The sequence below is a fragment of the Mycteria americana genome, chromosome 7 (assembly GCF_035582795.1).
Source record: "Mycteria americana isolate JAX WOST 10 ecotype Jacksonville Zoo and Gardens chromosome 7, USCA_MyAme_1.0, whole genome shotgun sequence".
NCBI classification, from domain to species: Eukaryota; Metazoa; Chordata; class Aves; order Ciconiiformes; family Ciconiidae; genus Mycteria; species Mycteria americana.
The window spans coordinates 67,906,758-67,918,778 of record NC_134371.1 but is presented as its reverse complement, the minus strand read 5'-3'; the positions used below and the strand labels follow the sequence as shown (position 1 = coordinate 67,918,778).

The 12,021-nt window shown below is 42.4% G+C and overlaps 1 protein-coding gene across 1 annotated transcript in view; it reads right to left on the bottom strand.

Annotated features, from left to right (window-relative positions):
- Window positions 1–2,291: 2,291 nt before the first annotated feature.
- Window positions 2,292–12,021, bottom strand: part of CACHD1 (cache domain containing 1) — a 112,715-nt gene continuing 102,985 nt past the window's right edge. Inside the window, exons 19-27 of the mRNA XM_075508915.1 lie at window positions 11,869–11,985; window positions 10,323–10,483; window positions 9,537–9,623; window positions 9,204–9,320; window positions 8,082–8,233; window positions 7,505–7,666; window positions 6,526–6,603; window positions 5,465–5,566; window positions 2,292–2,949 (exon numbers count right to left, since the gene is read on the bottom strand). Of these exons, the coding sequence (XP_075365030.1) occupies window positions 2,711–2,949; window positions 5,465–5,566; window positions 6,526–6,603; window positions 7,505–7,666; window positions 8,082–8,233; window positions 9,204–9,320; window positions 9,537–9,623; window positions 10,323–10,483; window positions 11,869–11,985 (1,215 nt within the window). The 3' untranslated portion in view covers window positions 2,292–2,710. The remainder of the gene's footprint in view (window positions 2,950–5,464; window positions 5,567–6,525; window positions 6,604–7,504; window positions 7,667–8,081; window positions 8,234–9,203; window positions 9,321–9,536; window positions 9,624–10,322; window positions 10,484–11,868; window positions 11,986–12,021) is intronic.

Here is a 12,021-nt window from a genome sequence, read left to right as displayed (position 1 = left end):
TGCCAGTGTGGGTTAATAAATGTATACTTACAACCTGTGTTTAACACTGCAGTTTAATTAAAGCTGGACTTACTGATGTGCTCCTCACTGCAAATGTGCTCCATAGCCTTACCTGGTTTAAATTAAGATCAGCACCAGAGCGGGCAGGCAAGTGCAGATCAAGCCAAAGGTGTGCTTTTCTTTATTTCTGTTGGTATTATTTTATATGCAAGGAAACTCTTCTAATGTTGCTTGAAATAAAAAAAAAAAAAAACCCACAACTGGGGAGCAAATACTCAAGTTCAAGAACTTCTGCTGCATAGCGAGATTCCTTCCTATGTATATAGATGGGCAAAATACAATTTAAATTCCGATTTACAAAGTCAGTGACTTCCAGAGACGCTTTTGTCATGCGGTAACAGCTTTCGGCTGAATTCCAGCTTCTACGTTACATGCACAGATTTGAACAGATAAAGTCCTAGCCAGAACTTCAAATCTGATTTACCTCTGAATTCTAGTGAGAACACCTTTATGAGTTCTATAGGACTAGGAAATCAACAAAGCATCTTACCTGATGTTTCACACAAACTGTTAGTTGAACCGTACATATAGTTGAGCGGTTTCCACACTGAAAGCTATTCTCCCTTCACGCTTAAAAATTTTGCTTCTTGGCTGGGTATGTTGTTCTTTGGTCTAGCAATAATATTAAGATAATGCACTTTCTTCTAAAGGCAAACCTGACAAAACAGCCAGTTTGTCTGCTACCCACCAACCAGCATTATTATGGATTCGAAATTAGAAATCGTAGCAAGTTGGGTCTACAGATTGACACACAAACTGTTACACGGCATCAGATTCAGCCCTCTGAGGACATAAAGCAGCGCTTAATAGATTTCTACAGCAAAGTCTGATCAGCAAAAAACCACAACCCAGTCCTTCGCAAACACAGCAGAATGGCAAATCCAGCGCAACCCAGTTTTCCGTAGCACCTCAGAAAAAACCCAAATGATTGGCTTTGGTGAGTGGTTGTCTGCTTCCAGAAATGTTCATTTCCCAAATAATGACCAACAGGCTAAATAAATTAAAAAACAGCTTGAAAACATATGTCAATACTGTCATTTATATGTAAAGTTTAGATCTTTCCAGTTTGTTTATAAAACCAAGAGGAACCTGACCAAATGTTTCACTCCTGTTAAGCACTTGTTCTGACAGAAAATTGAAGGAATTGAGACAGAATAATTTCAATCTAGCCAGTTATCCACAGAACTATACTTTATATACAGTTTATTTCACTAGAGATTTTAATTTTATACATAGTATAAAGGGGTATCCTGATATCACACATATAGTTATTTTACTGTACTGTTTAAGAACCAATTTTTTACATAATACAGTATTAAGTACCATATTAATTAAAACAAGTGATTTTTTAAAAAAACTACATATAAATGGATGTTTATCATATGCACAGTGCAAGAATGTTTTTATATCATTGTAATCCCAAAATGTGAATCTAAAATACAACACTGTGATTTCAAACTGATTTATAATTACGATGCTCTGTGTTGTAGACAGATTGATTAATCTTTCTTTGAATTACCAAGCAATGTTAAATTCCAGACAAACAGCAGCAGCTTAAAATCATGATTTCAGAAAGATACCTTCCACAGTAACCCAAGTTTTACAAAACACTGGTTTATCCCTACTTCTGCTCTTGACAGTGTCCTAAGGAAACAGAAGAACGGCACAGATTTCATTTGGAATTATCTGGTAACTAATGCTAAATAAATTCTTTATTACTTCCACACAGGAAACCTTTAAGGATGACCAAAGAGGTAAAGATGGAGAGGTTTATGGGCAGAATTCTCAGAATTTTAGTAACACGGTACAGGATTTCTCCTCTGCAAATAGGAAGAAAATACTGTAATATAAATCAAGTTGTAATATTTACAGAAAACAATTGTGGAAAAGAAAGCATTCATAATGTAAACACGTCAGAAACGACTTCTTCATTTTCCCTTTTGCAGAGTGGGGCAGTGGATGAATACCAGCTAATAAGAAACAGATGCCTTCCTCAGAAGAACCACTTCACCATCACAGAATATATGTGGTAGTTGTTGAGAATTGCTAACATGTTTCCTCCCCTCCCTCCCCCCCAAGTTTCGAGATCAATAAATAGTAGAAAAATAATCCTTTACTTAAAAATCTTGAGATGCATTGTCCCAGGTTCCATACAGCAATTGTCGGAGCAGTGAACCTTCTTACACACGAAACAAACTGCAGAGAAACCAACAGCCTCCCCCCCCCCCCCCCCCCCGCCTCTATCTGGCACTTTTTTAGTCTTCAGCTGCATGGATTTCTGCTCTTCCAGTTAAGGAAACCAAATCTTCTCTGGCTCTTTTAAGCATTCTCTCTCCTCTTGGCTCAGCACAACAGGGCTTCCGAAGCTTCAGCTGCTGTATAAACTTGCGTCCCTGTTTTTGGAGGTCTAACGTGCCTCCTGCTCCATTTTATTAAATGTTATGGCAGGTCCATTCATCAAGCACATTTCCCTTCCATTTCAGAGCCAACCTTACATTTATAAAAATGTAAAGCTTTTACGCCTAGCAGTTTACTCAGGAAGTTAGTTCAGTCGTTCCTGGTGAAAAGCACAGAAACAAAGCTGCCCGTTGCTGCATGGATCATTGTTCATGGATCATGAAACAAGTTATGTTTCTTTTGTCGTTGTTCATTAGCATTCTGCATCCACAGTGTGTACCGTGACTGCAGCCTGTAAATGGTGGCTGTGGTGAAGAGTTGGGTGGTGCAACCGGTAGTGGTGAAACTTGTGACTCAACAGGGCCGCTGTTTGAGGCGGTGTGTCCAGGTCTAAGTCTTCGTCGTGGTTTCCAACGTCAACACCAGCCGACAATGGGTCGTTATTGCATGGAGGGTTTTCACTGTCTTCCTGAGGACTCATAGTGCTGTAGCCTAGAAAAGAAACCGGCGGGGCTAAGAATTAAAAGCAAGACTAAAAGGTCAATGTTCCACGGTGCTGACTGCTGCACCCTTCATGGAATCAGACACAGTCAGTGCTTTATAGAGAATAAAACAATTAATTTTGTTTAATTAATAGACAAAGAAAAAAACAAACAAAACCATCCTCTCCTGTAAGTTCGTAAGGGATCCCTTTCCCTGTCACCATCTTTGCTTGTAAACTTTGGGGACCTATGGTCTGTACCGCCCCAAACAGTAAAAAACAATCACACGTTCAACAGTTTGTCATGGTAGAATTGCTAGCACTGATTTTAAAATCAAAACATAACAGAATTTTTTGGGGGTGGTATCTTTTAAGATATGACTTGGATTTTTACAGACAAGAAATAGGTGGGATCCACTACCGTTACCTCTGTTCCTATCAAACTACATCTTTCCTAGGAAGGATTGCCAGCTATTGTATCTGGAAGCAGCAAAACTTCTTCACATCATCTTCTTGTATTCTATTTTTAAAAGGAAGAGAGCACTTTTCACCTGTGAGGGACTATCTGCAAAAACCAAGCATATGTTTTTAATGCTGGTGAGCTTTCCATGCAGTTAAAAGAAATCTATTGAATCCACATGGGACGTGTTTCACACAGCAAGGCCATTAAGCCAAACAGTACTGACGCTTCCAGCTAAGCACATGCACGGAGCGCAATTAACTCGAGGCTCTCCTGCGGCTAAAATATCTACTACTGGAGTCTGAGAAGTTAAAAAACCCCAGATCAGCCGTCTATAGGAGTAATGAGACATTGCGTTCACAGGGATACCCTAAAGAAATGATGTCACTAGACAGGTAGCTAACTTTCTAGTGACTAGATTGTGCTTTCTCAGTGAGGAAGCTGTCTCGTAACAGGTCCCTCAGAGATTTTCTGTCCCTTTCTTTTGAACCAGGTGCTAGTAGTTACTATGAGATTTGGATTTACCACTGAAACCAGCTGTTACCACTCAAACCCAGTTTGCAGTACAAACAAAACCCCCTCAGTATTTCTAAATGCAAACACACAAACAAAATTTAAAAGGAAAAAGATCTTGCTTTAATTAGAAAAATAATACTTCTCAGAAAACTGTGGCTAAGAGCTGAAAACCCACTAGTGCTTCTGAGCATCTTGGTCAGGTTTTCAGCTTGAGACACCTAAAAGAAGCGTGTTAAAAATATCAGACTAAGTACCCAAAGCCAGTTCTCATTTCCCATGGTCTGAGTCATGGTTTCCAGCCAGCAGAGAGGAATTGGGGAAGAAGACTGTGCAGCCCTTTGAAGAAGACGGAATTACAGAAACTAAAACTGGAAGCGCACATTTCAGAAACAGGTAGACAGTTACCCTGCTAACCTGGACGTGTTGACTTAGAAAGATGGGAAGGATTTGCTAGGATGATGAGAAATGGAGCAAAAGGAGCATTAGTCTAGCAAATCTGCCTCAGCACAGGTAATCTGGCCCCAAATCCAGGGTAATTCCTCCTACAGCAAGACTGTCTCTCAGACATCTGTTCATCCACGTCCCAAGGCTTTGGCCTTCAGATTTCCTGTCCCTCAGCAATTCCATTAGTGCAACCACTGCCTTAATAATTGAACAGGTCTGCTGCAACGTACCCAGCCACTACGACACGCAGCTAGAGCTGACATCTGTGGCAGACTGCCTTGTCTAACCCTCCTCTTAATTTATATTAAGCTTCCTCATGAGACAACAGCATTACACCCTTCTAACAGCTTTCAAGATTTAAGAAGACTTAGTCTCAGGGTGTGAGAGACGTATCAAAATTCCCTGAACCTAAACTGGGTTGAAGTGTGTGTGGCAAACACACATGGCTGAATACCCTTCGTTACTACACATGTACACGGTTAACGCTGATCATTATTAGCTTAAAGGTGATGTAAGATGTCCTCTGTGGTGATGGCATGGACTGAATGTGCAACAGAGAGGCTAAGGAGGCACCTGACACATTGGTCTTAAATCCATGCTTACTTTACCCCAGCAAGTGCAGGTGTCCAGCACATGTTGCTAGAATTTTATGAAAGGTGTGCATGTGATGGCAAAAGGAAGAGCAGTAGAGATGCTGACTTGATTGCAAGGGATCTCCTTTCTCTTGTTAAGTAGGAGAGGTCCATTATCTCAACTGAGCATCTAGATTGTTAGGGTTGGTGATGGAAAAAGAGTGTGGTAAACGTAGTACCACTTCTGTCGGTCTGAATTCCGGTCACCCAGTGAAGCTGCCAGAACCCAAAACCAGACAGGGGGAGCATGGCATTTAGCTGCTGCTACACTACCGCTCTGAGAGAACCAGCTCCCTCGCTGGGCAGTATCATCTGCTGAAGGGTGTCAAAACTGTCTAACTGTGAAGCAATAAGGAGCAAAGGGTTTTGTTTTGGTTTGGTTTTGGCAGCCTTATCTGCAATGTGCCAGATGTGAAGGAAACCGAGTAATCACAATCATTAACCTGGGGCCAGGGCAGTGATTCATGGTCTTACCGTGGTCGCTCTCCGTTCCCGATCGCCCCCAGTACCGGCGTCTGCGTTCTGGGCTGTGGGCGTGCCGCTCTATTACCGCTGCTATAAAGCGAGTGTTACTAACTGGGAGAGAGAAAGAAACAGAACTGGTTTTAAAGAAAGTGCTTGTACTGAATTATATCAGTGGGAGAAATCAGGCAGAGGGGAATAGGCTTTCTGCAAACTAATTCTTCTCAAGTACAACTTCTTTTAAGACGACTGTCAAGCGACAGTGGAGCAGGAGTAAAGAGATGGTGTTTAAATGTGGAATGTCAAACTCATTCACCTCATCTGTTTGGGTTAATAGAAGTTAGAGAATTACTGTGCCAATGCTAAAGAACCTGTGGCAGCACTGAAAGCTGACTCAAAATGAAACTAAAAAGGACTTGGAGAAGCAGTAGATGCAAGCCATGAATCTCAGATAGCTTATTTTTCAATCTTTGAGTGTTGACACAGTTTCAAATCTCGGGTTTTGTTTTAGTTCTGTTTTAGTGAGGGCCCAGAGAGAGGGATCTGGTCTGACTGGAGCCTCCCAGAGTTTAGGTGCACCGGCTCACCTTACAGTACACCACTATCATACGCAAAGTGCCATTTTTACTGAACGGTAAAGGAGTACAAGCATCCCAAATCAGTGGAAGTGAGATTTACTGCCACGTTCGTTCAACGTACATGCCAGACTTGGCCTCTCCTTTCCAAGGCTGAGCAAAGGTAGGAGTTTTCCATACCCTGTACTGTCACAATTGCAATTTTTAAGCTGATCAGAGCTATTTCTGGAAGTGGTCATGATAGGGGGGTGTAAGGGGCAAACCTCCTCCACACATAATCGAGATTAGTCTTTTAAAAGTAAAAAATTTAATTTTTCAGCATGAGACTAAAGGTGCACTGGAAGTTACAGTTTAAGTGAAAACATTGTTCTGTCATTTTCTACTGCTAATCAGCACAAGGCTTCCTCACGTATTTTTAATTCTAGCGTATTAAGAAAACAAATGGCTCATTTAAACTAACTTTTTTTTTTTTTTACAGCAAAGTGATTTGGTACTTACTGATTCCTCTGTCTTCATGGCTGTCATCGTCTCTCTCGTCCCTATCATTTTCCAGGTTCGACATACGCACTGACATTTCTACACACCATTACAAACAGAAAAATGCAACTGTTAAGAGAAAAATTTTGGATCATCTTACTAACAGCTGTCACCCTGGTAATATAGTGGAAGCACTTTGCCTTACTGTGTGAAGAGATGCAGTCTGAGCTTGGTGTGCTCTTTTTCCAAGATAGATGGGGCTAGGGATACTAAGAATATGATACACCCCACCTCCCCCTGAAAGGAACAGGCTTTAAAGTTTTGAAGAAAGTGAACTGATCCAAAATAGAGCCAGGGTATAATCAAATATAGAGGGAGTTAGCCCTGATCCCACTTCTCACCTCTGTATCTTTCTACCAGCATCCTTTCTCCCAAACACAGTTTTGCCTCTCAGACTTCAGTGATTTTATCGATCCATGTACAGATATTCCACGAACATCACATGGACAAGAAGCAGGGAACACAAGTAAAAAAAGATATGTCCCAAACAGCCCAAGCAGAAAGGGTGTGAAAACCCTAATACTTCCAAAAGCACCACTCTGGTGCAGAAATAAACATATGTGATCGGTGTGCTATGACAAGGTCCAGAAAGCTGTGAAGCTGGGCTTATCGTTTTAGCTCTAGAAAAAGCATAACTTCAGCTTCCTGACAAGAACTGCATGTTCTAAGGTTTTCGGGCAGACTCTCCTCGGGCGGCAGCAGGTCTGGCTGCACCCAGGAGAGGGCAGCAATACACAAGCACCCTGGACGAGACCTGACTTTTATAAGGGTTGGCAAAAGGGAAATAAAATGGGGTGAAGCTGAAACAAAACCAAGGAAAGAGGTTTGGAAATTATTTTTTTGTTTGGTTTTGCGGGTTTTTTGTTTTGGTTTGGTTTTGGGTTTTGGTTTTGTTTTAATTCCCACCCTACTATTTCTCTTGAGAGAGTTATCAGCTCACCCTGGGCAGCCAAAGGTGACATGTGCTGGTGACTCCTCCGATGTATCTGGTGGCGGTATGCGTATACTGCTAGGACAAGCACCATAATGCAGCCCATAATGCCTCCAGCCACTGGGCCAACTGGTGCACTTTTGATCATGTTCAGCGTGATTACCTCATCTCCTAAATCAAAAGGGACAAAACAGAGGGGGGAAAAAAAAAAAACCAAAATGATAAATGCTCTGCAGAAAGGTTTAGCTCAACATCTCTGAAGACTAGAGAAGATCTTGAAGGCTTTCTAGGTGCTTAACTGCGCACACACAGGACAGCACACTTTAAATAGGAGCAGAAATTTGGAGAGGGTACATCTTAAAGACAGGAATGTATAGCTACACTCAGCTACACATCAATATTTTCAAAAATGTAATGCCCACAACAGGCCTGATGCTGCTACTTTACTGCTTGATGCACTATTTATGGTAATTTACCACTAGCATAAGAGATAAACGGGTTATGTGAAGCATGCTCTGACACTGAAAGCGCACGTTATTGAATACAAACAGTTAAATGCAGCATCTGTTTGGAAAGGCAGAGTTACCTATTGCTCCCAAGTCATCCACGTAGGGGCTCTTCGCTCCCACAATGCCACCGAAGCATTCCTTCTGAGGGGCACAATAGGACTTATCCAGATGGGTCTTCCCATCGCTGTCTACCATACACCACTCGCAGTCCAACACACCAAAGCAATCCCTGAAAATTAAAAAGGAAAGACGACCGTATTTGCTTTCGAGTCCAACACTTCTCGTTTGGCATAGCTCAGTCTATTTTAGAATCGTGAGACAGGGAGGCCAAAATCATCCGTAAACCCTCACATACATAACATTTGGCCACAAAAAACTTCTCATTGTGGCTAAAATGCTCAAGTACCCCAAGGGAAGTTATACAGGGAAGCTGCATCTTCAGCATGCATCTTCCATGTCTGTTTGCTTTGGTTTTCTCCTCCATTGCTCAGCCGGAGCAAAGGGAGAACTTCCTACTTGTAACTCCTCCAATACAGCATTTCTCAGCATGGTGAGGTCTGACTACAGTTCCACCCTTTTTCTGCAATCCTTTGGAAGACAGAAGAAAGGATTTGGAAAGTGTCGTCAGAGCATGGTATGTTCTAGCAATCTCAGTTCCCTGGAGACGGCTCATAACTGGCAAAAAATAAATAAGCCCTCAAGCTTCTCTACATAGTGCCCCGAGTAGAACAGAGAAGCAGGAAACTAGAAGCTGACAGGCAGCTACCATCTCTAATGCTCTCCAAAGTCACCAGCGTGAAAGCACTGTCTACTTTCTGTGAAGACTTTAGGCCACACGTTCCCTCCAAAGGCAGACAAACGTAGCAGCACTATCTGTTTTGCTAAAAGGAAGAATTTGTTGTCCTTTCAACAGCAAATCTTCCACTTGCACAACCCTCGGTTCTCAGAATCACAAAGTATGATGGGAAAGCCATTTGTTTGCTATTAATAGTGTTATGCGACTCAAACAGGAATACTGAGGTCTTCTGTTTCTGCACTGCAGCATCATGTCATCATTGGCGTGTGCTATAATATCTCATTCTGGCATCATGCTTTTCTTCTCTTTTTTTTTTTTCTTTAAAACATGTAAGGAAGAGCTATTTTCACTTAATTATTTCAAGAACACAGTATATTTTGAGGGACGGAGAACGCCACTTTACCCGCTCTCTGTTCTCTGATTGCACTGAGTGTTAATGCACTGCGGGAGAGCATCCTGTAGGCTCGGATCGATTGCTGTGAAAGTCATTGGCTCCTGATGAACTTCACAACTCGGATTCCTGTATTGGGGCAAAAAGTAAAGCCTCGTATTATAAAAGAAATCAAAGCACATTCAGTGAAAAACATCATTTTTACCTATTACATATCATCTGCTTAATTGTCCTAAAACCACTGTCTGTTCTATCCTGTAAGTTAGCATGAACAAACAAGTAATCTTGTTAATGAACTTCTGTGGCATGCTGTTCCATCAGAGGTTAGAGCAGATGCGTTCTCACCTGCTTTCGGCGTTAGTGAGGTTGCCGGTACATTCATTTACCTCCAGAGGGCACTCGCAAGGACACTCACATTCGTTCTGTTCCATTCTTCAGGGGCAGAAAACACACAGAAAACGCATGAGACATGGCACCATGATTTTAACCCCACAGTGCAGCTCCGTAACAGCAGTTCAGCACGGAGAAGGCTGTTCAGTAACCTTTCTCCTTCCCGCAGGAACACAGGGATTGCTCTATTCTGCACCAGGACTGAGGACAATGTAGTAACAGAGCCTCTCTGATCTATTACCCACCCCCTGAAATTTAAAAAGCAGACAAGGCCTGGACAAGTCTCAGATCCAGATGCAAGGATCCTTCTTGCCAGTGCAACAAACACGTAATGATGCTGGTGTAGACAAAATCTCCTGCAAGCACTATCAATGAAAAACTATGTCAAACCACATAAAATCGTGAGTATTAATATGCCAGAAGAAAGGGCCTGATCCACAGATAACTGCCCCTGAGAAACTGAACCTGTCGTGGTCTTTTAACATTATCTACCCAACCACGTCAAGAACAAACTACCCCGTGTTTTAATACACTGGCAATATGGCAAAGGGCTAGAGGTATGCTAAGTCACCATGCCCCTTACAAATAGCATAGGCAAATAACTTTTGTTTTCACTTCAGTTTTACACTGCATGTTTTCATTTAGCTTATAAAATAAACGTGTTTTTATAAACCTTGAATCAAGAAAGAGGGAAGAAGTAGATGCCTGGACCAACCCGTTCGCTTCCAATCTCCTGCTCACCTGTGGCAGTTGAGGCAGAGTCTGTCTACCATACTGCAGGCACAGAAAGCAAGTGAATCGCAGGTCTCATTGACGATTCCCACGAAGGCGTTGGTGCCCGGGATTCTCGTCAGCCTGTACTTGGAGCAGTGACTGCCGTGCACAAGGTTTGTCAGGTCACCCTAGGAAAAAAAACAAATAGTGTCAACGGTGTAGCAAGAAACCCGTTGTTTGAGGGAGCTGAAGACTTTCCCCCTTCCAAGGAAACCTACAGAGCTGAAGGAACACAAATGCACGGGAGTGCTGCCTTCACAAATAAGAGGCTTATAAAATTGTTCATCAACCTGTCGAGTTTTACTTCTAAGCTACTGCTGGGTGGAAAGACTTTGCTGAAGACAGAAAAAGATACGCTTAGCTTGTAAACGTTACGAGATGTGAGTCTGATATCCCGCCGACAGCAGGTTACATTTCACTCCTTCGCATCGCCCACCGACCCGTCCCCGCTGTGCCAGCCATCGGTGACCTCCGCAGAGAGGCTCCGCTCTGACGGGGAGGCACCATCACGACTTGTTGAAAACTTCCTGGCACATGTACTATAAAAAAATACACCACAGCACTGTACAGCTGTGATCTATTTGGTAGGCAGACTCATTCCTGATTCCTATTTGCATGCCACAATCTTAAGTTTTTGCTCTGTCCTATACAATTTCCTTTACAGCAATACACTTTCTGTTTTGTATTTCAAGCGTGGGGAAAATGTTTAAGCCTACCTGACATAAATCAATGTATTCTGACATAACTTTCAAATATTTTTTACACTCATTTCCCACCTTCTCCTCTCAGTAATAATTGAAAAGTATTATTTAAAGAGCAGCTTCTCCCACAGAGCTTAACAGTTTTTGAATAATTCTGCAGTGATCTTGCAAGGGTGGATCTGCGGCACTGCAACTGGCATTCAAGGCACAGCAAGAGATGACAGCCCCTGGCTTAGACCTCTCAGCACAAGAGGAAGCTCACAGACGACCCACGGGGACCACAGAGCATTCACGTCTCCAAAGACTGCAGTTTGACAAAGGATAATCTGCAAATGCTCATGCAAGTTGCATCAGTAAATGCATTTATTCGGTCACCTAGCTAAAAAAATAAGCTTTTAGAGACCTTTACTACTCGTGTCACAGGAGGACATGACACTGGTCAGAGACGGAAGCCAGAGGTCAGGAGAGGATCCAAAGCAAAAAAATCCCAACTACTGCTGGAAACTCCTCACCCAATGACCGAGAACTTATTTTCATCATGCTGGATGAGACTTTGCAGACCTCAACCACAGTTGGCCAGCGATCACATCCATAATCCCTTGTATGTCAACTGACTCCTCATGCGAGCACAGTTTGAGCAGTCCAGATCGCTGATTTTGTGTTTGGAGAGGGTGAACGGAGGCCAATCCACAGGGAAGGCTGGCTTCGAGCCTCGTCTGCTGATCCTGGCAAGGATTTGCGTTTCCACCAAAAGAAACCCAACCCAACCAAAGTACATTCAAAAGCAAAATAAAACAGAAAGACACACTTACCACTAAGCTGGTATTAAATTTATAAAACCGCTGAACTGTTCTGTCACTGAAGCTGTTGCAGAGGTTTTTCTTGACGAAGTTTGGGTGGTTCAGAATGTCATTTGCTACCAAAGGCTCCTAAGCGAAAAACAGAGGATTTGATGCCTTTGAAGT